The sequence below is a fragment of the Aulostomus chinensis genome, chromosome 11 (assembly GCF_037954235.1).
Source record: "Aulostomus chinensis isolate RoL2024-O1b breed Wild chromosome 11, RoL_Achi_v1.0, whole genome shotgun sequence".
In the NCBI taxonomy this organism is placed as follows: domain Eukaryota; kingdom Metazoa; phylum Chordata; class Actinopteri; order Syngnathiformes; family Aulostomidae; genus Aulostomus; species Aulostomus chinensis.
The window spans coordinates 15,630,026-15,654,386 of NC_141330.1; the positions used below are offsets into that span (position 1 = coordinate 15,630,026).

At 42.5% G+C, this 24,361-nt stretch overlaps 2 protein-coding genes across 8 annotated transcripts in view; one reads left to right on the forward strand and one right to left on the reverse strand.

The window, feature by feature from the left end:
• The first annotated feature begins 10 nt into the window (after positions 1-10).
• Positions 11-9,438, forward strand: mrpl13 (mitochondrial ribosomal protein L13). Its single transcript, XM_086218882.1, has 7 exons — positions 11-142; positions 893-1,016; positions 1,459-1,552; positions 1,854-1,914; positions 3,618-3,704; positions 5,132-5,253; positions 8,727-9,438. Exons 1-7 carry the CDS (start codon positions 116-118, stop codon positions 8,749-8,751), a joined length of 540 nt encoding a protein of 179 aa, XP_086075008.1. The 5' UTR covers positions 11-115; the 3' UTR covers positions 8,752-9,438.
• col14a1a (collagen, type XIV, alpha 1a) overlaps positions 9,431-24,361 on the reverse strand; it is a 150,628-nt gene continuing 135,697 nt past the window's right edge. For 5 of the 7 annotated variants that reach the window (XM_086218871.1, XM_086218869.1, XM_086218870.1 and 2 more), the window contains 8 exons: positions 23,176-23,229; positions 22,893-22,964; positions 19,585-19,620; positions 18,088-18,154; positions 17,779-17,970; positions 15,229-15,306; positions 13,497-13,652; positions 9,431-10,309 (listed from right to left, as the gene is read on the reverse strand). In XM_086218871.1, the coding sequence (XP_086074997.1) occupies positions 10,041-10,309; positions 13,497-13,652; positions 15,229-15,306; positions 17,779-17,970; positions 18,088-18,154; positions 19,585-19,620; positions 22,893-22,964; positions 23,176-23,229 (924 nt within the window). In that variant the 3' untranslated portion in view covers positions 9,431-10,040. Of the gene's footprint in view, positions 11,169-13,496; positions 13,653-15,228; positions 15,307-17,778; positions 17,971-18,087; positions 18,155-19,584; positions 19,621-22,892; positions 22,965-23,175; positions 23,230-24,361 lie in introns of all 7 variants that reach the window. The other 2 variants (XM_086218873.1, XM_086218872.1) reach the window with 1 other exon arrangement.

Consider the following 24,361-nt stretch of genomic DNA (forward strand, 5'->3'; position numbering starts at 1 on the left):
AATAAATGCGGAACTGTGAGTCTGTAAGTCACGAATCAGCCGAGTACAAATCTTAAACCCACCGTCTCTCACGTTGAGGGTCAAATGTTGAGGATGTGCCTACAGTGAAATTAAAATGTCAGGTTTCTCTCGATCTGCTCAGGTAATTGTATTAATTTTAAACATCTTATTAACCCGTTTCACTATTTAGCCGTGTTTGACACGGGCCCTATTGGAACGCCGGATTGGTGGCTAACGAGCTTTGTAGCTAGCTACCTAGCCGTCTCATTATGTGTGGAAATTCTCAGACATCCAGGTCATGGTGGTCTAAGAGTTCGGCGGAGTCAACTGGACTTATTTTTGTTGTAGAAGACGTTTCACCTCTTATCTAAGAGGCTTCTTCGGTTCATTCAGAACAGCGCTGACTGAAATGCAGGAGCTCTTGATTTGAGACTCAGTGAAGTAATTTGTTACATCCGCTTTCATTCAGGATACGATAATTGGCTTAATAAAACCTTTCTGAGTGTCAGACAGCTTCAGAAATTATTTTTTTAATGTGAGTTCAATAGGATCGTATAGTTTTTGGGACATTGAGAACATTAAATATTGAAGGGTGGACAGAAGAAGTAGATGTTCATTCCGTGAGTCCACCAGACGTTTACTACTACTAAACCTGGTAAGAACCCGTTAGTCCTGACCTGACAGTTGCAACAAAGCCGATTATGCTGCATTTGCATGCTCATTCAGTCTGATCAGGGGAGCAAGTTCACTTCACATTTGTGAGGGGAACTGTAGGCTAGAAAACGGGATCTATTCTGCCATGTTTAGTCACAGGAAGTGTTGGGTTTGTCACCATGGTTCCGTGATGGGCCTTTACCAGGAAGCTTATTTCACCTGTCCTCCATCCTTTCAGCAATGGGCGACCTTCGCACGCTCCTGGTTCCTAATCGATGCCAAGATGCAGCCTCCTGGGAAGCTAGCATCCATGTGCTCTGTTAGATTACAGGGGAAGCACAAACCTATCTACCATGCAAAGAGTGAGTAGTTTAGCTGCTGCAGAACAAATACACACAAACACACGCGCACACACACAAAATCCTGACACAAACCAACCCTTTATTTAAAGCTGTTGTGGCGTGAAACAACCACATGATGTCAGTAGAATATTTTTTTTCTAATGCTGAGAAGCATTTTTAAATCAGTCTCTGGTAGAATGGCCACCAGGAGTGAGGTAAGCTGCTGTCTTTGGTATTTGATGTAAAATTGGAGACATCTTGTTGTCCAAGTTCCTCAGACAGCAGCCCTGGTATGGATAAACTAAAAATATGTCATGTCTAAAAATAGACAGTGCAGCACAATTGTACGGATTTGTCTTTCATTTAATTTGTCACGTAACTAAAGGTGCAAAAACGCATTCAAATTTCTCGGTGTGTGTCTCGTCATACTTTACAACCACGCACTGGTGCCATCTCTTTGCAGGCAACTGTGGCGACCACGTGGTGATAATAAACTCCAAACACATCGCCTTCTCTGGAAATAAATGGGAGCAGAAAGTCTACTCATCACACACGGGGTGAGTGCAGAATACGACCTCACATATAAACTAAACCCATTTGACTGTGTTGCCATTTTGTTCTTGAGCAGCTTATCCTGTGTTTGGGTCAGAAAAAAATAGTTCCTTTTTTTTTTGTAGCTTTTAATTTTGCATTGTACACCAGAGCTTGTAGAACGACACACACACACCGCCGCACATGTGTTGTTGACTATACATATATTTATATACTGGGACAAGTGTGCGACTCAGTGCACAATGTTTTTAACATATCGATCACTGTAATGAGTCCACTTTTGTGTGGCAAACTGTCTCTCTGAAGGTATCCAGGTGGATTCAAACAGGTCACAGCCAGCCAGCTCCACCTGAAGGACCCCACAGCTGTAAGTCGATCCGTCTTTTATGAATATGGATTTTATTCATGCTGTATGTATGATTTAACCCATGTTCTGGGGGATTAACTCCTGTGTCTGTCACATGCTGTGCAGCGCGCATATTTTGACACTCATCCCTTCCTCCACATTTGCTGCTTGCGCATATCAAATGTGAAGTGCGGGAAAGTGAATGGTTTTGTGGCGGTGACAATGGCGTCAGTTCAAGAGTAATTCCTGGGCTGTAGGGTGCGTTGCATATTCATGGTTTCGGGGTTACAGACTCGTCTCTGTGTTACAGAAGCGTTATGCTTCTGACATCCAGGCTGATAAGTCTTCAGAACTGGATGTCACCTCAATGCTGCACCACTGGCAGTGAACTCCCACCCTACAAAACATCGCAGCTTGACAGGAACAACTCTGTAGCCTGAGTCTGGGGGTCATTTTTCTTCGAGCTTCAAGAAATAAAATCAAAAGCAGCTTTCTTGATCTACTGTGTGACACCAAAAGCCTGCAGCAGCTAATTCCTCTGAGCCACAGAGCTCATTTGTTGTTTAAAAACAATTAATAAAAACAGGACCATTACACCGAATGCCATTATTCTTCTGCTCCGTCAATGAAGGCTTTGTGGGTCAATTTTGAATTGGTCCAAGATGCGCAGACCTGCTGCCATACACATTTACCAGAGCACTGTGTGTAGTAATCCGCATCTCACAATAGAAATTCGCCATTCATCCATCTTATTAAGTTTTGGTAGCCCTAAGTAGAATCTCCTGAAGTGATGGAGCCTTTGTAAAAACAATTCAAAGCATCAAAATATAAACTGTTTGGATTCACATCTCCCAGGAGCTGATGTATTTCTTGCTGAGACTTTCCATGTTTCAAAGAATTTCTCCCATGTTAGCAGGGTAGTTAGCATGCTAAGAAGAATGTTATGTGGGTTTTTGCAGAAGTGCAAGGACCAGGTAGCTCCTTAGCTTAGCTTAGCTTAGCTTGTCGTGGTGGGATAAAAAACAAAAACAAAAACAGACAGCTATAAATTTGCAAGCCTTTGTTTTGGACACTTAATATGTGCAGGTGCGACATTGTAAAGTAAAGATAAATCTTGCTCAGTGTAACCGCAGGAACACAGTGTCTAAGCTGAACGCTGCACCGGCCAGCGATGGTGTTGCACAACACCCGTGGGGATGTGCTGTTAATGGCTCAAACGTGGTCAGCGAGGGTTTGTAACCCGCGTACGTTAATAAACGTCGTGGTTAATCATTCTCATCGTGTGTGAGCTATGTTTCTTGGTTCTCTTTCTGCAGTTTAGAAAATCAGGATGGATGTGGACTCGTGTGTTGGCTCTCTGGATGCAGACTCTCGTCCCGTCTCCGACCACAGACGTGTGTCCTGATGGTGGTTCAGTTAAAATGAGATTTGGAGGGTTGGCGAGAGCAGAGGCAGAAATGGAATTGGACACATGAGTGATTTGTCAGCGCTGCCTCTGTCCAACATCTCCAGCCAATATTTCTGTCCCGTGTCTCAGTCCAGTAACTTTGTCCAAGTTGGATTTGAGCAACCCCACGTTGAGAAAAATATTGAGTTTTTGGACACAGACTTTTGAAAAATATGGGAAAAAGTTGTCGGGGACGCTGATGATTTTGGCTTTTCAACCAGAAGAAACTGCGAGCCGACTGTTTGTCAACCATGAAAATGTACTTTTTTCTCACCAGATTGTGAAGTTAGCCATTTACGGCATGCTGCCCAGGAATCTGCACCGACGCACCATGATGCAGCGCTTACACATCTTCCCTGAAGACGTAAGATCTCCCTATCGCTTCTGCTGACACCCTCTCGCACTTAAATCATCCAGGCGAACCAGAGACTAATCCATTATCTGGCATCCTTCTGCAGATTGAGAGAGAGAATGAGCTAGATTAAATCTGTTTTAATATGCTACATCCAGGTCCTAATAGGTAGCATCAATTAATTAGAGTAGAACCGATCACTTTCGTTCCACTGCGTTGGTTCACTCTAGGACAACTTGGCTAATGCATTTGAGAAAGTAGGAACGCTTTCCTTTACCGACTTTGTTCCATCTCTATCGTTTTCTGGGCCTGAAGCTTGTTTCTTTTTTAGTTTTTTTTTTTGTAAACAAAGAGGCAAAAAAAAAAGTCAGATACCTAAAAGGAGAAATATCTATTTCTGTTCTGCTCAAGTCTCCTTTTTATCTAACAAAAATAAACACGTCTTGCCCTGCATCTTTACTCCTTGGACACTCAGTAGATCCGCTGCAGTTTAGCCGGCAGCATCTGAACTTGGCTGCAAATGTCCCTCTGCTCCGATGCTGTCAATCAAACGGGATGCTGCTGACACCATTTTTCATCCTTGGCTGATTATTTTTATTACCACAATCAATGTTTAAGAACTATTAAGGGTTCTACAGCATCCCTCAGCTCTGACTGCAATGACAATATACTTTTTAGTTATGCTGCTCTTATCAAACTTGTTTCCAACAGCAGCAGAAGGCTGAGAAACAAACAAAAAAAAGATAAACAAACAACAACAACAACAACAAAAAACCCTCCCTGCATCAAAAAGCAGTGACTGGCAGGTGAAGTGAACAGGCAGACATTTGACCAGGGGTGGAGACTGAAACAGCTACAAGGGAAGGGACAAGTGTTTTCTGTGTTCACCTCGTTCCACTGCCCCTGGGGGGGGGCAACCTACACGACTACTGCTTCAGGTGACATGTTTCCATTCAGTTCACTCCTTGCAGAGAATTACGGGCGTGCACTCACGACATTTTTGGCTTTGACTATCTTAAATTGACCTTTGTGAGAAGCAGCAACTGATTAATGTGTGGATGGACGGAACACGGACGGAAAAGCAGAGCTTTTGTGTTTTGGCGTGTGATCTAATACCCGAGGTGTGGAAAATAAATAATAGAATTGATAGTGATAGTGACAGAATTACAGAGCTGATGGCGTTCAGTGTGCATCTCTAATGACAAGCAGATGGCTTCCTGAGCCGCGTGAATATCTGCAGTTCCATCTGCAATGCACACTTCTGCTACTCACCAGTGTATTTGGTCGTTTTTGCCTTTAACTCCCTTAATAAATCTTCTGGTCCTCCCTTAATAATGAATAATAACAAAGCCCACTTAAAGCAATGGAGTAGAATTCCCCCCTTTATTTTTGTGTGTGCGCCTGCAATTCACTCTGGTCCTCCATCTTCCCCTCATTAGGAACTGCCAGATGACATCCGAGCGAACCTGACGGAGGAGCTACCTCAGCCTAGAGAAGTCCCCAGGAAACTCAGCGAGTACACCCAGGAGGAGATCGACGCCTTCCCCATGCTGTGGACGCCGTATGTAGAGGAACACAACACACGCATTGATGTCAGGAGATGAATATTTCACCGCTGGGCTTGATTACACTCTCACCAAACAACAAAGAACACCCTTGGAAAACCTTGGTCAGGAAGCACAGTCGGAAAACATGGCTAACTTTAAAATTAATTGTAATCATAGTAACATAAAAATATATTTTATACATTTTGTCGGTATGGATGGGAAATAGATTTTAAATTTGATTCATAACATCCCTAAAAATAAGAAAGTCCAAACAAGCACTTTTTTTTTACTCAGGATTAATTCACACGTTTCACTGTCACTGTTAAGGTTTTAAGTTTTAATCTTATTTGTTCCTTTTTAACTGTTTTGACCTGAATACATAAAAAAAATCAAGCCCAGCTGGCAAAAGCCCAGAAGGATCCCTTCAAAACATTTTGTTCAGTTGCTCCAAGGTTAGCTTGACCATCAAGTTCCATTTGTAGCACGACTCCTATTCAACTGACTGCCTGAATTTACTAAATATTCATGCTAACAGCTTCCTGCTACAGCATAGACCAGACAATTCTAACCTTTTTGTCCTTTGAGGATATCACACACACACACAGACAGTCCTGTTTTTTTTTGTACTAATAATAACCATCCAGAAGGGGGCGATGTTGAGTTGAGGACCATCTCAGTCCCACTTCTCATTAACAGCTGATATATCAGGAAGCATCAGATGATCAGCGCAGCAGCTGTCAGACATCCTGCAGGGGTTTGAATTACAGCTGTCAATCAAATGAAGTGATTCTCTTAATCAAAAGTGGCCGGTAAATGGAGAGCTTTGATACGATCGACAGCTATCAGTTTTGAAAAATGTGTCACTTTTTTCTGCTTGTTGTTGGGAGACATTTGGACTGAAAACGTCAACCTGCGTCTGCTGAGAACAGGTCCTGTTGTTCTCATGTGGTTGTTGATTTGTGAGCTTGACACTAAAGGAGAAGTTGAAGCAGCGCAGCTTACTCAAATCCCTCCTACCTGCTCCGCTGTGTGTGAACCCGCAGGGGACACACACACACACACACACACTTTGACATGGTACTGTGTTGTTTTCATGGTTTTACTAAGAAGCACAAAGCTGAGCCGATCCAGTTGGAACGCCTGCCATCGTTTCTTGTGGTCAGTTTGACTCTTGACACTTTTCCCTCATGGGAAAAACAAAACAAAACATGAAGCACTATTTTTTTACTTTAGCTACAAACACATGGATGTGGCGTGAGTGATAGCCGGCAGGCAAAAAGCTGTCAGGAAGCGACGTGGTGCACAGAGGGCTGCATGTGGAGACGGTCGGGTGTGTGTTCGACTGTTAGGTGGAGGTACAGTGGATTCACTACCTGTGTAGAATTGTTTTGAAACCCAGAAGCTGGTAGGAACCAGACAGTACATTATAAGACTGAAGTAACGTGACAGCCTGTCAGCTTCTACTGTGGTCGTGTTGCCATGGAATTTAATTAACAGCAGATGTAACTCGGTAGAAAAACCTGACGAAAGCTGAAACTTTGAATATAAAAGGTCAAATGTAGCACCACTCTTCACTTCCTGCCTGTTATTTGCCATAATCATATTCATGGCTTTTCTGAGTGAAGTATTTTTTGGTGGGAGATTAGACTGACACTTTGACCCTCCCATGATAATGTCCCCCTGTTGCATTTCTGCGGCCTCCCCTGCAGTAAACATCATGGTGACTGGTTAACTGACAGCAGTCTACCTTGCGCCTGCTCAGCATCCGTCCATCATTCCGTGCGTCCGTCTCCTGCTGGTTTAACTGGGTCAGGATGGCAATTCATCACCTGAATGCACCGGTGGTCTTTCTGTCAGCCACTCGGAGGGTGCGGATGTCGCTGAGCTCATTACTGCAGTTCATACGAGCTGCATCAGATTCGATGCCCCTTAACGCATCATAAGGGGTTTCATCAAAATTGTAAGTACCCCTGTATCTTTCTTGGTGCTCCAGCTGTGAGGGAGATTTAATTGCAGGCTCCCACAGGAAGCAGACTCCACTTACAAAGAGGCGTGGCATTCTAAGAAGCTTGCTAATCACAAGAATGTGGGATTTTTGGAGGCGGTGCAGGAAGGTGAACAGGCCATTTCTGACGGAGTAGCACGAGTGGTTCAAGTCATAGCCTGTATAACTGTAATCAGAGACCTTTTTGACCGTTAATGTGTACTAATATTACAGTATTAAACTAGAGAGGGGACATAATATGACCCCCTTTATAAACAAAACAAAACAAGCCATCCCCAGTAATACAAGAGTAACACACGGAAGTGTTTAAAAACCCAAATTACCATCAGAGGTGTTCTCATAGAGAGATCCAGCAGCTTTGGCTGCGCTTGTCCATTGTGTTGTATATCTCTCTGTTCCTGGCTCTGTTTCTTTAAGTCACTCACAAGATTTAACAGCAACATGTGTTTCCAGAAGCAAACCCTCCGTTTTTCAATGGTAACTGTTTTCATTGGAGCCGTTTTCTACCGAGGAAACGGGTCCAGTCATAATGTCGTATTTCAGAGCTCCAGAAAGAAACATCCGTTGTACCGAGACAGAACAAGTCTGCTTAAATAAAAGCAGTCATTTTGTAGGTTTAGTGAACTGACCCTTCCACACAGGTACAGTACTTCAGTGTCAGGGAGGATGTTAATCCCCCTCCACATATTTCATGCAGCAAACAGATGTCTCAGGAGATCCAGGAACTCTTCTCATGCAGTGACTGTCCTCAGCGCCTCGCTCAGCACATTTGTGTTATGGTCACCAGGGCTGTCAGTGTGTGTGGTGATAAATGAGCCACCTCTTATTGTTTACTGGTCCAATCTTCAGCCAATCAGTGCGTCTGCTCAGGCCTGTCGCTGCGTGGTCGTCAAGGTCAAGCTGATCCTGGTTTATTTAAGAGAGGGGCCGTAGCCTTGTTAATATTCACCCACACTCTTTCCCACTCATTCTTACTGAGTGTGTGTGCGTGTGTATAGCTGGTTCAGGTCATTGAGGGCGATTTTAATCGTTACCCTTTATTAAACACATAGTTAATATTCTCTCAGAAACCTTGGCGCAGAGGCAAAGGATTATTATTGGATATTCGCCCCCTCCTCCATCCCAATACAACACACACACACCCTACACACAAACAAGCGCTCAGACAGAAAATTGACAACATAAACATACCGCTGTAGTTGATAGCGGAGCTATTACACTTGATAATAACATTTTTTCTACTTTGGATCAAAACCAATACAGCGTGCCCTGATAATATCAGTCTGCTGCAATCTCGACTTGAAATTAAAGGGGAACAACACAAAAAGAGGATGCTGTGTTTGGTCTCATTTTGAAAAAAAAGAGAAAAAAAGAGATAAGATCTGTCTGGTTTCCCATCTGTCATTTTTCTCCCCATGTTTTTCATGTAATCTATTCCTCTATCCCTCCCCATACTAATGCCGCCTTATGTTTTCTCCACAGCCCTGAAGACTTCAAAATGAAATGAAATGGAGGCTGGACGACGGCACCAAAGTTCAGGGGTGGTCTGTTCAGATGAAACATCGTCGTTTGAAGTTTTATCAACACAAACCTGGTCATTATACTTCCAGCGTGGACATGAGAAGGAGAACCACTCATCTGCCGATCAGACGAAATCAGATTCTGAGGAAATAATCCGATCTGGCTCCTAAAAGTGACATCTGGTAGAGCTTCATCCTCATCGGTTCACAGGAAAAAAAACTGAAAACTTTCACATCATTGTGCTTTTTGGAAGAATTCCCTTTTTCTTCTGGTGTTGGATAATTATGAATCAAGTGTTGTAAAATAGGCTAATAAACCATTTACTAGTCTTTCTTGTCAAGTAGTGTTTTTTAATGTCTCGTTAGAGCCCCTTTTTTGTCCTCAACAAATGACCTAAACCAGTATTTGTCATCTCATTACAGATTTATTGGTTATAAAAGCAAATAAAATAGAAAATAAATAAATTCATATGATGCTGAGGGGTGTGCTGTCGAGACATGTTCTTTTTCTACTAGATCAGGACCACCTTGTGGGTCAGTTCTTACTGGTTTTGACAAATAACTGGTCTTGTTCCAGACAAGAGGTCAGAGATTACCCAGTCAGCCAGCAGCATCCAGAGTGAGCGGGCCCTGACTTTGCATTAAAAAAAGACAAAACAAGCAGGAGGCAGCAACACAAAACACAGACATTTTATCTGTTACGTTTTTTTTTAAACTTAGAATGTTTGCGACAACACAATAGAAACAGAAGATGTTGAATAAAAATATAATTTAACAATCTTTCGAGGCTGTTCCACAGTGTGCAAGGAAACTTTTTTTTGGGGGGGGGGGGGGGGTAAACGCAATAATATTCAGCCAAAGAGAAGCAAACAACAATACCGTACGGAGAAATAACATGAACACACGGAAACAAGAACAACGTAGGGGAATATAAAAAGCTGCATGTACAAATAGTACCAGCTCATCAATGATAGTCGGCTCAGGAGACATGCACACACACAGGGAGAGTTGAGTCCTGAAGTGAGCTGAGGGATGAACACCACCACTGGACGACGCTACAACATAGATCAGGCACTTTCCGGACCCCCTTTAACAGAGATAACGTACAAGAGTCCACAGAGCTATTTACAGAGTTTTACCAGGTGGAGCAAACCACTGGATACAGCGAGGGGTCCAAAGTTTCTGTTTGGACTTGGTGTGTGTGTATGTGTGTGTGTATCTGATTGTGTTGTGGCGTGCAGGGCTCAAGCACTTGAGGTGAGTCCAGCCTTCCTCTTTAGTCTTCACGCTCCTCCATAACGGTGACATCACGCGAAAACCTTCTGACGACACCGGGCGACCTCAGCTCCACATCCTCAGAGTGGGTGGGGCTTGAAAGGTAACCATAGCGCCTGTGAGCCAGCTGGGAGGGGTAACCGCGGTAATAAGGGTCCTCCTCTTCCTCCTCCTCCTCCTCCTCCTCCTCCTCTACACCTCCTTGGTCATTGTTGTAAGCCACTGCAGCAGGGTTGTAGGGCTGGTAGCCGGTGTGAGGCAGAGGCTGGACTGAGGTGGTGGGAATATTTGGGGTCAGTTGAAGTGTGTATCCAACATCCCACCACCACCACGGTCGAGAATGAAGGGGCAGAAATCCCACCACCGTTGATCACAGCGGGTAATAAAAGGTTATAAATCAAGCTGAAGTTTAGAATGGGAGGCATGCAAAGTTTGGTGTTTGAAGCAGGTTAGATTCTGTAATCTGGTGAGGGAGTGTTAGGAACAGACATGAAAAGATCCCATCTGGGTCACATCCAGGTTTTTTGCTGAGTTTATATGAAACGTACAGACAAGACACTTGTTCAGTAAAGAATCCAGCGAATCAGCACTGAAGCAACTCATCACTAGTTAGCTGATTCATCAGCTCTGAAAGATGAGATTAGCGTTGGAGATTTGAGTTTGGAGCTGCTTGAGGCCGCTGCAGCGAAGCATTGTGAGTGCGAGGATCAGCGGTGGTGATGATCATCACAGCAGCATTGTGGGTTCTTATTTTTGGTCGGTGGGATGGAAAGTAAATCCAGTTTTGTCTCTTAAGACTATCAGATGATTGCAGAGCCAGATTACATTGAACTAATCCCTTGTCCTATTATAGAGCCACTCTGCTTTTTTAAATGCTTAAAATGGGTGAATAAAAGGCGTTCAAATCCCAAGATCTTGTCGAAATGAAGCGTAGCAGGACAGGTAATTCTCAAAACTGCTGCTGCAGGGATTAGAGGTTAAACACCGAGGTAATCCCAAGAAATATTGGCACCGTGAGGGAGTCACTGAAAGTTTTAAAGTCTTATTTACAGGCCACAGGAGGAGGAGAGCACAGGAGGAGGACGAGTGGAGAGTGCTCCTCAGTAATCATTCCTATAGTCCTGTTGAACTTCAGTCAGATAGACAGGGGAGAGAAGAACACAGGGAGGAGGAGATGTTACGTCACATCAAGAGGAAACCAAATGACACCGAGGAATTAGAGCTCTCAATCAAACCAACAGCACCAACTTTTCCAGCTGTTGGTTTGCGGTGTTGAGAGGTAGAAACATTAGTGTTGGAATCTTCCTCTTTAGACGAAGACCCTCAATGATTCTCACAATAAATTTAGTTCAAGTAAATATTAAGACGGTCACAGTAAATGTTTGGAAAGATGGAATATGCGTCAGGTCTCTTTTTTTTTTGCTTTCTGCACATGAGAAAGTATAAATAAAGATTGACAGCATACGATTAAGTGTTGGTAGTTCAGAGCGCATGCAGTTTTTTGCAGTTTTACATACAAGCGCAGGTTCGAATTCATATTGATAAATATGAACCAATTCAGGAGTGAAGGATGCCACCTGAAAGTGCTACTGCACTAAACAAGTGTGGTTTGCCTTTCAAGCATCAACAACCAAGTGTCCTCAACACACAGATGTTTTTTCTCTCTTGCATCGATTCTTTATGACTCTGAATGGTGACTACAACCACAAAACTGCCTACAAATGTCAAAATTACAAACTAAGTGCACTGTCAAATATAAGCCACTTCTTCTTAATCCAGTCATATACGAAATAATCCAAAAACACATTGACTTGTGCTAGAAACAAACTATAGCACTGACGGTTGATTGCTGTCGGTGCCAGGTGGGGCGCTTGGAGCGACCATAAACAACCATGGGAAAGGGAATAGTTATATAGTTGTAGCTAAAAGGGTTCATGGATTGCTGAGATAATGGCTGGTTAAAGATGGCGTGGATTGCACTGGGTGATGTCCTTAAGAGTTTTGTACATTTTTCGACAGTTTTGTTGTTGTTAGCCGTCAAGTCACCGAAGCTTGTTTCTGCATTCTGGAGTCAAAAAGAAATGATGCAGGGGAGAAAAACACCAATTTGTGTGAACTTGAAGGGCAAAAAAACATTTTTCGGAGGTGACGGATCACTAAGATATCAGAGTGATGATAAAACCAAAATGCTCACAATGTCGAAGCAAACTTTAAAGGAACACACCAACGGCCACCATTTTGAGTGTCAGTCTGACAAAGAGTTGCTTTGTTCCTTTAAAACTAAATGTGGGGATGTAATGAGAGCAACAATATACAGCAGAATTGTATTTTATAACAGTCATTTTCCTCTGAATTGGTCAGTGAGGCAGGATTTAATCCTTGAACGAATGAGAATTAGAGGCAAAGTCATAAAAGAAACCTTCTGACTGGACTCAATTTGTATTAAATAAATCTGATTTGATGGATGAAGGCTCATCCGTCAGTGACTTTAGCAGATGATGCATCATCAGGACGACGTGTCAGACGCTGGTGGATGTGTAATATCCCAGCTGAGCCCTGCAAGGTCCTTGTCAGTCTGAATATAAAACGATGCCCGGTAATTGTATGTGTGTGTTTGTTTCTAATATCACACTTTATTACATCTTAACACAGATAACACAGTTAACGTCCTAATCCATCATTGTGGACATGTTTGTTTAAACCTCACGGCAGAACAACTATAAAAGGCGGATTTCGCTGGAGCTTTATGGGAACAGTAACTATCAGAGAGCCGCTGTCACGGTGAAATATCTCTCTGTTTGTTTTGAAAGATGGAGAGACTGGGCAGGGTTCAAGTTGTTTATGAGAATTAAATAGACAAATATAAAAGTAAAATGTCTACATGAATTATAAGGTGGCAAAACTGATGATCGCTCTGAATAGTCTCTACAAGATGTAAAGAGATGATCAAATTAATATTCAGTTCCAAAAGGACAAAATTACACTTACATAGACAGTTTTTGTTCATCTGGCTTTGTTGTGTTTTGTCTAAATATTTCAATCAAAATGCTTTTTTTGTCCCATTGCAAGTATGGTTTTGTTTTAGTTCATCTACACTGTCGAATAATAAACCCTTTCTTTTCCTTTGGAGCAGAAATTACAATAATTATCATAAAATGTATTTGTCATTCATTTCTGTTGTGTGAAAAAGCAGCACGCACAAAAGACCCAGATGTTGCTAATGTAAACTATAATAGCTTTCTGGCATCATTTTTGTTCCCAATTAAAAATTAGGTATTCAGCTTCTGTTCCCTCCAAGTTGTGTGTGTGTGTGTGTGTGTGTGTGTGTGTGTGTGTGTGTGTGTGTGTGTGTGTGTGTGTGTGTGTGTGTGTGAGAGACCACACTCAATCACTGCTGCCAGCTAAACACAGCATTCAGCCTCAAGGATCAGCTAAAGGCTTGAATAGTGATGCTCACCTCCGACGTTGTATCCCAAACAAGAGTTCTGGTCACAGTATCCTGGTGGGCCAGCTGATCCGGTGCTTCCTGGACTGCCCGGCCTACCCGGTGTCCCCGGGCTACCAGGCCGACCGGGAGGGCCCTGGCTGCCTGTCCGTCCTTCACCTGGCAAGCCTGAGGATGGAGCAAATGTGAAACTGTAAAACATCTGTGGCAGTGACGCGTGGTGAGCCGGGTAGTAAAGAGAGATTAGCGAGGAAAATAAACAGGAATGTGCCATCTGGGGTCGATTCTGTCACCACGCCATCATCCCCTCAATCTCCTCTAAAGCTCTCACTCTGCTGCCGGAACAACATGACATTAAAAATTAGGGGGCAGCTTGCTCGTCGCTTCACAGTTGCAGTTCATAGCTGAGAGGTAGCCGGAGGCTTCTGTTGGATGTTTACTACATCAGGATTCACCTCAGTAGTCAGCACAAATACCAGATCAATATAGTTTTAAAGTTCTATTAAATGCACCCTGCCTGATGCTGACTGATGGCGTTGAATAGAAAAGTCAGAGAAGTGTTTTTGCCGAAAATCATGATGTCACAGTGAGGCTGACCCTTGAAACTTTTGCATAAAATAATGCCTGATCATTTTATCCTATTACACATTTTTGTACACTGATCAGTGTTTGTATCAGTAGTCACTTTGGAGTTAAGGCCAAAGAGAAATGGCACCGTGGCTGCAGCAAAGTGTTCCTGTCACAATAACCTTGACCTTTGAACTCTGACACAAAATCTTTCAAGTTCATCCCTCAGTCTGAGTGGACGTTTGTGCCAAACATGAAGAAATCCCTTGAAGGCATCTGTCATCAGCGCAGTGACATACAAACGTGTTTGTGAGGTCACGGTGGTCTTTGACCACTGAGTTCTTCTCATGTCATCCTCAGAATCTTTGTGCCAAATTTGAAGATGTTCCATTCAAGGTGTTCCTGAGATGATCTGTTCACAAGAGTAGAACCAAAGGCATGAAAACAACATCCCTCTGCCTGTGGCTGTTGGCATGGAAACCTAAATTGACATGCTGTCATTGCACAAACTTCAGGGCACCCAAGGACAACTAAACACACTGTCTTTAACCTCTGCTTGCTTCTTACGTACAGAGGTTCGACAACTCAATGCTTCATTAACTGTGTTTAATTCTTTTCTTTCTTTCCCTCTTTCACTTAACGATTCTGCCACTTGTCTTTGCTCTATGTAACATTTATGAGAGTAATCTTGTAAAAATGTGCTACAGCACCAAGCACGTTGAGCACTGCTGCACATTAATAAGAAAACACAACCACAACGGAGCAAAAGTTAATTATACTTTTTCAATGAGATGAAACATCATCATTTAATCCAAAGCACATCTATTCAAAGTGTTCATTAAATGCCACTACATTGGACAAACCGTTGATTTATCTCTGAGCTTGAGGAGAGTCACAGGGCCCATCTCATAGGGAAGTCACAAGTGATTGGTGATCAGGTCCAAGTTGATTCTAAACCTTTTGTGATTTTGACAAATCATCCAATTTTTGACAGTCACGTCACTCAAGTTTCCAACTCTGGCAATTCAATCCAACGATCTCAACATTTGTCATCGGTTTGATTTTGTTGAGAGGACACGGCCGCAGGTCTGTCTGAACATGGGTCTGTGTTAAGAGACAGAGCAACATGAAGGTACTGAAGACAGAAGAATGTGAATGTGAAGAGCGTGGGACTTACCTGGGGGTCCTGGTGGTCCTCGGGGTCCCTGACTTCCTACGCCTGGAATACCCCTGTCTCCCTTCTCCCCTGGTGGACCTGGAAACACACACCCACAGTTCAAACGGATTCACAGCTGTACATTTACAAAAAAAATACTGCTCTCGAACACAAGTTTGACATTTGGTCTTGAGCTTTTAATGCTGCTTTAAATCCCTTTTTCTCTATGTTTCAGATCAAAAATATAACATGGCAATCAACTACAATTCTGATAAAACATTAACAATAATAATTGGCATCAAAACTGTATAATAATCTTATAAGTCACACTTTGATTTGTTTCATGTCAGAAAATTGGCTCCAAACCTTTTTGGATTCTGATCTCATAGCATTTTTTGAACTCTTCAGCATTTCAATACACTTAAATAACAATGGCAGGAAGAGGAAAGCATCTCCTGTATTTATTAAAATAATCCTAGAAGTTGATAAACAGTTGGTTGAATTGTGTTGTTTCACTCAAATAATTTCAGAAATCCCCAGATTGATCTCGTCTAGTTTGGAAACCCTCAGCTTCATTTCTAAAGATATAAAACAAGCTCTTCCAGCTACAATCATAACAAACTTACACATATTTACCATGACGTATTTAGGCCTTTGAACCTACCTGATCAGTACATTGCAGATTTCAGTCACAAATCATAATCAGTCTAATAAAATCTGCTCAGTGTCGCAGCTCTTTCAATGATCTCATGGAATATTTTCCGTACACTCTAATATAATATTAAAGAACCACATAAAACTAGTGATCTGCTCATTTTCTGTCCCGATGACTTGATGACATTTTTAATCAATTCCCATGGTGAAAGAGAAAATAATCACAATGACGAAACCCAGGAGACATGAACTCCTCTGGCAGCCTCATCCTGTGATAGTTTCTTGTCTCGATGGCGACTTGCTGAGCGTTAGCCTGCTCCTGATCATAACAATATAATATGGAATCTACTTTGTAATGGAAGTTTACTGATTTCAGTTTTATTCCTGATTTTTGGTGTCAGCTCTGTACAGAACATCTGCCCTCACAATCATAATAATGTGCCAAATTTTCTCACACCAGTCATACATCATTTGTAACATTTGGACTATTGGCCTATTAAATAGTCAAGTGTGTGTGTGTGTGTGTGTGTGTGTGTGTGTGTGTGTGTGTGTGTGTGTGTGTGTGTGTGTGTGCGTGTGCGTGCATGTGTTTTTGTGAGCCTGTCTGCAGACTGTAAATGTTCATGGGGAGAATCAAAGGTCTGAACCGCAGACAAGGAGGTTACCATGCTGGACATCTCCTGACGCCTCTCAGCTTTCCTAACCCTGCAGGCACGTGTGTGTGTGTGTGTGTGTATGTGTGTGTGTGTGTGTGTGTAGGGGTTGCGTGTTTAAGTGATGAAGATGGAGCCTCATAAAAGCTGGAGGATAGTGGAGCAATGACCTCATGGCTGTTACAGTTACTGTCTTCAGGCCTGGACAGCAGCTTGCAGGAGTTGGTTTGTTTCTTGTACTTCAGAGCCGGTCTTTCATTACTGCACAGCAGTGGTTCCTAAAGTTATTTTTGGATCTTGCACCCCTGTACCATCTCTATCTATACAGAAAGTCAACTCTCTCGATACATTTTATCGAATTTGTAAACCCGCCACATAAAAGGAAGTTTGACACACAAACAGCAGGCCTGTTCTATGAAGACTTGACGGTGTTACCAATAGTTCTCTCTTTATTCTGATCATGAGCATCTCGTATGTCATCAAATAACAACTGACATGATGCACATGAGACCAGTCGCAATATCAGCTATTTCTTGCTAATGTGGATTCCTCTGCACTGTCAGTGTTGACACTAGCTACGCTAGCACCAGCAGCCATGCTAACACTACTAACGATAATGCTAACTCTGTCAGACACAGGGACAGATGGTCTTTCACTGTTACACTGCTCCCATGGGTGAGGGGGGAGGTCGTTTCAACCATTTATCCATATTTGAGCAAGCCAGGCAACATATTGGGTGACAAAGGGTGCTTGGGACATACTGAGGTTGTGTCCCACCCTCAGCCCTACACTAACCTGAGAGATCCACACAGATGAAGAGTAGGAGTGGGTCGTCACAGAAAACAGGTTGGAAAAATATTAAACACTTATTCATTTATGATGGAGGATTTTGAGAGGATACTACAGATGTTCTGGTGTACCTCCTGATGTAACTGTGTGTACCCCAGGGTTATGAGTCGCAAAGTTTGGGAATCATGGCAGTGCATCTCGTGATATACCCAGGCAGCAGCAAAATATCATACACAAATATCACCAGTGCAGCCTTTCGAATGTGACTGAGGCCATTATTTTGTTTGGCTCCCACTGTGTGGAGCCAGGAAACATTGATATGGTGTTATTTGGATGTTGGCAACAATGATGCTTAACTCACATCCCCTCACAGGCCGCACACTTTACTGTTGTGATGGTAAATAAACAAGATAGTGTTTCTTGGAAAACAACTGCACACTGAGCACTGGAACACTGGAACATCCTCCTCTCTCACCACTCTCTCCTGATCGTCCGCTCTGGCCATTGGTACCAGGGAATCCTGGTCTGCCAGGTTGACCTTGCTCTCCTTGAGGTCCCGGAGGACCTCTTCGACCTGGCTCTCCGGGAGGTCCTGGCACTGTTCTGACTGACACTGCTGACTGGACAGGGATCTGGTTCAGGATGGAGTTATAGCGGGACAAGTGGCCTGCAGGACAGAGGGCACAAATATTTTGGATGAATTAATGTTTATTTTTTGGTGAGATCAGAGGCTTTTTTTAATCCATAAATGTGTGTTAATGTGTTGAAATGTTTGATGACTCACTCTGGATGAGCTGTTCACACACTTGCCGGGCGATGGCACGCACAGCTGCTTGGGTCTGCACATCACCCTGATGAACACACACAGTTGTTAGGATGTCTCACACACACATACACACATGCTTCCAGCTGAACACCAATGCCTTTACTCACATAAAAATGGAAATACCTGGATAAAATAGTACTCTGGTTAGAATGATAGTCACCATTCAAAATTCTACTGGATTAAAGGAGAGAAGTATTTGATATCAAGTTTATTTAGGTATCACAGGTAAAAGTACACATTTTATGTATTTATTCCAGTGCTCAACCTCGAAGCATTGACCTCTAAAGGTCCTGTAACAGTGGTGTGTGTGTTTGTGTGTGTTTCACTGGTGCTGCTCTGCTTGTGTCCTCCTGAAGTAACCAGTCTTTAGGAAAATACATCATCTTCATCAGGTTTCGCCATTTTTTCCTGCAAATAATCTTTTTCCCCAAAGTATCCGATGGGTTCATTCACGTGTGATGGAGAAGTAACCTGCAATGTAAATACTCTAGTACATATACTTCAGCAATGTCTTTCAATTCAGGGATGTAAACCTCCAGATCAGCGGCTGATGGTGGGTGGGTGTTGGAGTGAGAAACAGATAGCACACAAGCAACAGCAGAGTAGATTTGGTAATTACATCTCAGTAACATTGCAATTCTATCCTTGTTTGACTCGTCTTCTGCAATATTACATGCTGAAAATCAACCTTTTGTCTGTCTTTTTATTTTTTTAGACTGTTTGCACTTGCGTTGGGTAATGATGTTCAGTGCAGTGTTGAGGTCATATACATCAAGACTTAATGGGAATAATCAATGATAAATCAACTGACTTGGTGGCACCTTTAATTTAACATTCAACATCAGAAGTGTTTCACAAACAAGGCTGCAGGCTCCTTGTTCACATGATATTAATATTTATTGTGTATGCTGCATAAGCCTGGTGAGAAATGTTCAGTCTTCCCTTTTCAATTATTGTAAGTCACTCGGAGACTGTGAAATGAGTTTCACTATGAGATACTACCAGCTTTATTCACTGGGTCACTTCACACAAAATTCTAACACTGAGGGAAAAATCCTGTTATGTGTTTCTTTCATGTTGAGTCTCCCGCTGACAAATTAACCGCAGCAGGGTATGAATATCCCTAAATGTTGATGAAAGTGAGGCAGAACCAGGTTTGACCTGACCACCGAGTCAGCAACAATAAAGACCTGCTCTGCTGCAAAATTGGACCATGAACTCTGATTTGATTTGCTCCGAGTGAGGAGGAAGGAGGGAGAGAAATGTTTGCACCAAAGACAAATGAGAAAAACAGTAAAAGTGTCATGGAGACTAACTCTTCAAAACAAGGGCGGGAAACATCAGTGCGTAATTGTCAGAGAGCAGCAAAGCACTATTTCCACAGCACAAAAAAGGCAGCAGTAAAACTTGAGTTGCTCTAAACAGCGGTTGAAGGGTGAGAGTGGAATGACTTACTCGTTCTCCCTTATCTCCTTTGGTACCAGCAGGACCCTGGAACATAAAAGCACAGGAGGAGAATAAACATTCAGCTGGGACGTGAACTCAGAAATAGCCTCATCTCCCTTCCCCTCACGCTGTTTCCCTCTCCTTTAATGTCCCCACCTCATTATTCTCCATCTGTCTGCTTTTCTTCATACCTCTTACTGCATCACATACACTGTCCACCCCCCCCCCAAAAAAAAAAGCAACTCTCTGATCTAAATACATTTATATTTTGACAAAGTGCATCCAGGTTCTTTGTGTCCTAAATACAGCACACAAATAAGCCCCCTAGGCGAGTGTGAGCACACAGACAGAAAGTCATTTCACTGCTTCAGATGAGTTTGTGTGGTGCTACTGCCAACACTGTAAAACACACTGATGCATATCTGATCACAACATACACACACAACCTGCCACGCACATAAAGCCCATAAATGCATATCAGAGTGTAACGCATTGTAATCCGGAGGCAAATAAAAGACAAATATTTCCTGGCTTGCCGGCACTGATATGATGAAAATCACTTTGAGCCTATTACAGCTTTTGAATAAGACTTGTTTGTCTTGGGGTTGGGAGAGTGGGGGGTGGGGGGCGTCCTTGACCACCGACTGTGTTTGAGTAGAGGTTGCTGGACAGAGAGAGAGAGCGAGAGAGAGAGTGTGTGTGTGTGCGCGCCTCCTATGGATATTACATTTCAGACAAGAGAAAGTCTGTGCCAACATCTGACATGGCGGCTGAATTAAAGAGCAGGTCTCTACAATAAAAGCCCTCTGCTGGACCTCCTCTGTGCGTCGGTCTGGGTCTCCAGAATCTTTCGGGGCATATAAACGTCTATCACTTTATCAGGGTGATGGGAAACGGAATCAAACCAGGGTGTAGAATACATGCCAAAATAAGTATCTGTGTGTAGGCTTAATATTAACACAGGAGTACTGCTCGTAAAAATATTGCGTCCTTTACCATGGAATCAAAACACAGTTTCCTGCAGCTCTCTATTTATACAGTCAATGTAAATGCTCATCAACAGATGAGGTTACAATGAGGGTAATGCTTACTTGTATAAGAGTGCTGAATAAGCATTACCTCAGCATAGCTAACAATTGATCTAAGCTTTATTATAAAGTCCCTCAACTAAAACTTCACCCGAACACATCAAAGCTCTTCCAGTTTTCCATCCGTCTCTCCTGTAACCCATAAAGTAATCATTTAAGCCATGAGTAAATGATTACTTGACATGTTAGTGAACTGTTAAAGATTAACTAAGCATTTACTATGTGTAATTAATAAAGTGTTACTGTAAAGTAAAGAAGGATGAGGACTATCCTGTTGTGCTGATGCACTGAAAATAGTTAAGACGGTTGATGTTTTTTCTTTGGTAACTGGCAAAAGTAAGGCTGCTCGCTACCAAACCAAGCAAGATAAATTAACATAACATCAGCTGGTTAAGTCATTGCAAAGCCCATTTGTCTGTCAGGGGTAGCAGTAAACACATATATCTAGCGTCTGATGACAGGACGGATGCGTTTCGACCTAGAAGAGGAAAACAACAGTGACAATCATATTTCAAATGCATACACCAACCTCATGCCTTATCTTTTCATAATCACCATTTTATCATATTTATCTCTCGAAATCTATACAGTGGTGTTGTTGAGACACCACAGGATCACATCTGGCTCTGCAAGATAACAACCACCTGTAGAAGATTTTAAAACTTGTACAAAAACATGATTTGTTCTCTCCAGGACTTTTATGAGTAATAATCTTCCAGACAGAACGTAACATTTACAGATGCGTCATGTCTTTCCTTAAATAAACGATTGGATGTTAGGATGTTTGGTCATTCCATGACTCCAGATGCTCCTGATAAGAACATCTTTACGTCTCTCTCTCCTTTTATTTATTTAAAACAATAAACCAGTGTATTTCAGTTAATTTCTCTCTGCAGTTGGAAAAAATTGTCGCTGCTTTTTGTTGTTTTGCCTGCTGCAAACTTTGAACTTTCATCTGCAACATGACATAGCAAAACATTAAATTCCCCTTGGATTTTAATGGCTGCTACTTAAAAAAAAAAAAAAAAAAAAACTGTGACAGGAAGAAAAACCAAAGCAGCATGGCTCAGAGGTAGAGTGGTCATCTAGCAACCGAAGGGTTGCTGGTTCGATCCTCACTTCCCCCGGTGACCATGTCCAAGTATCCTTGAGCAAGATACTGAACCCCTAATTGCTCCTGATGGCCCTGCGATGGACTGGTGACCCATCCAGGGTGAACCCCCCCTCTCACCCAATGTCAGCTGGGATAGACTCCAGCCCCCCATGCGCAACCCCTAACGGATAAGCAGTATAGAAAATGAATGGACAGAGGAAGAAAAACCTGTGATAGGAAGAAAAACTCTTCAAAAAGTCTAAGAGGTGAAGCTGAAGAAAACAGATCTGGTGATATTTTATGTGTATGGTACATACATACATTCATGTGATGCGCCTGTCTCAGCTGAGGCAGATGGGATCTCTCACCGCCTTTCTGTGTGTTCGTGCATCTGAGAGTGTGAAAGAGTGCCGGGCAAATGATTTATGGCCCTTGTTGTCAGAGCCAAACTTTGCTGCTAGCCTGCAGAGCTGACCCAGGACTAGATTAGCTGTCACCAGCGTCACAGTATCATCTGTTCCTGGTAGCTTTACACAGCCTTTGGAAGACCTCCTCTGCTCTGCATCCTTTTCTGTACTTTTCTTGAGTCACGTACTAATCTTTGCCTCTGTTTGTGTTAAAACAAAAGCTGATTGTTTAGGAATCTGAGTTGAAGGCTTAGCTGATGACAAGACTTATCTTTCACACAATCTAAAAAGATCAGCCTTATTAGCTTCTTACAGAGACTGACTCCCTCTCTTAACAGGCTGTTTCCTGTTAAGTGCAAATAAATAACTGAACACATGAAGGAAATGAGAACACAAGACACAAAAAGGAGGAAAGCAAGCAATCAAACATGAAATCTGTCATCAGTAAACCAAATCACAGTTCTATTTATATTCTGTCACATCTGTATTTGATGTGATGAAGCTCTGATGTTGTGCTCCTGTAAATGCAGGCTGATACGATGTGAGACAAGATGAAAAGTCTGAAAGAGTAGAGGAGGTTGTGTCGAGTTCTCCTTGTTGCATTTCATTTTGGATGCATGATGTTAAACTCTCCTGGGTGGAACTGGAGGGATATTTTGACAACCTAGTCTTAGAAGTTTGCATTTTTGCATTTATCTAAAAGAAAAGAAATTATTTGAAATCACTCACAGGAAGTCCTTGGTCCCCTTGAGGCCCCGATGAGCCTCCAGGTCCCGGAGCTCCAGGTGCTCCCGGAGCTCCCTAAAAGAGAGAGAGAGAGAGAGAGAGAGAGAGAGAGAGAGAGAGAGAGAGAGAGAGAGAGAGAGAGAGAGAGAGAGAGAGAGAGAGGGAGGAAATTCAGGCAGATGAAGAAAGAGAGGGAAGGTGATGGGAAGCATCAAGTATCTGTCACCTCATTAAATCTGGTTAATCTGCCAGAGAAAATGATCCTATGAGAAAGAGATAGACTTACGATGGGCCCGGGAGGTCCCTGACGCCCTGGTGGTCCATTATTACCTGGCAGACCCTGCAGACAAAAGCCCCCCCCCCCCCCCCCAAACCTCAGTATATCAAATGCTTTCATCAATGTGGCTAAATGTTGGTTTTGCACAATCCTGTTCAAAACCTGCAGTTTCCTGTATGTCTGCAGACTAAACCAACACTTATTTTCCAATACAATTCACACACATACATTATTTACCCAGAATGTACCAGCTCCTATCTGCTGCTTTGAATAATCACTGGAAAAACCCTGAACCCGCCAACAACTACATCCAATCAGTTTGGATTCGACAGGAGAAACAGAAGCCTCCCTCCTGATTGATGGGTTCAGGTGTTCAAAAGCAACGATCATCTTTGGAAGCATGTTTATACGCCACATAATGACATGATATGTGACAAATGGATTCCTCTCTCTATTTATTAGTTATTCAAGTTGTACAAACTCAGTGCTACTAACAGACTGTTGGCAAACTAGAATTGTCATCAGTCCTGGAAAAACAGTTCAGTTCAGCTAATCCTTTCATTTCAGCTCAAATGTCTCTAGTTTGTGGTCACACATTGAGCCTGGTGCTCTTCCACATGGACATCCTCCTTATAATCTAAAAGGTAGAGCCGCAAATACAAAGCAATAAAAAGACTGAACCCAGCTGAGGATAGAACGAAAAACTTGAAAGGGGCATGAAACAAATCACACGCTGTAGTTCAGCCTTTCATCAAACACTGATAATTCGTTTTTATCAGTCTCTCATTTCATTTGGTGACACAAGAGGGACGGGATAACTTGGAGTGTGAGAAATTTCCCTGTGGTGTTACATTACCTGTACAAGTAGTCCTCGTAGCAGCTACTGTATCAAGTTTTGTTCCAGTCTCAGAGGAATCTTTACCTTCCAAATTAATATACCAACTCCGAATGTTTGACTGCAGAGTAAAATCTGCAACCGTGGCACAATAGAAACTCTGGAGCAAAAGCCAACAAGATTATTTTAGAGAGAAATTGTATATATCCAGTGTCTAATTTAAAAACCCCCAACAGACTATCAATACCTGCTACATCAGCTATATTATAATGGAGATGTTGTTAAACTTTTTCTGTTTTGAGTTTTGGATGAGAAATTGAGTCTCCTGACTCCTCTCACAGGAGTCAGGCTCATGAAAAT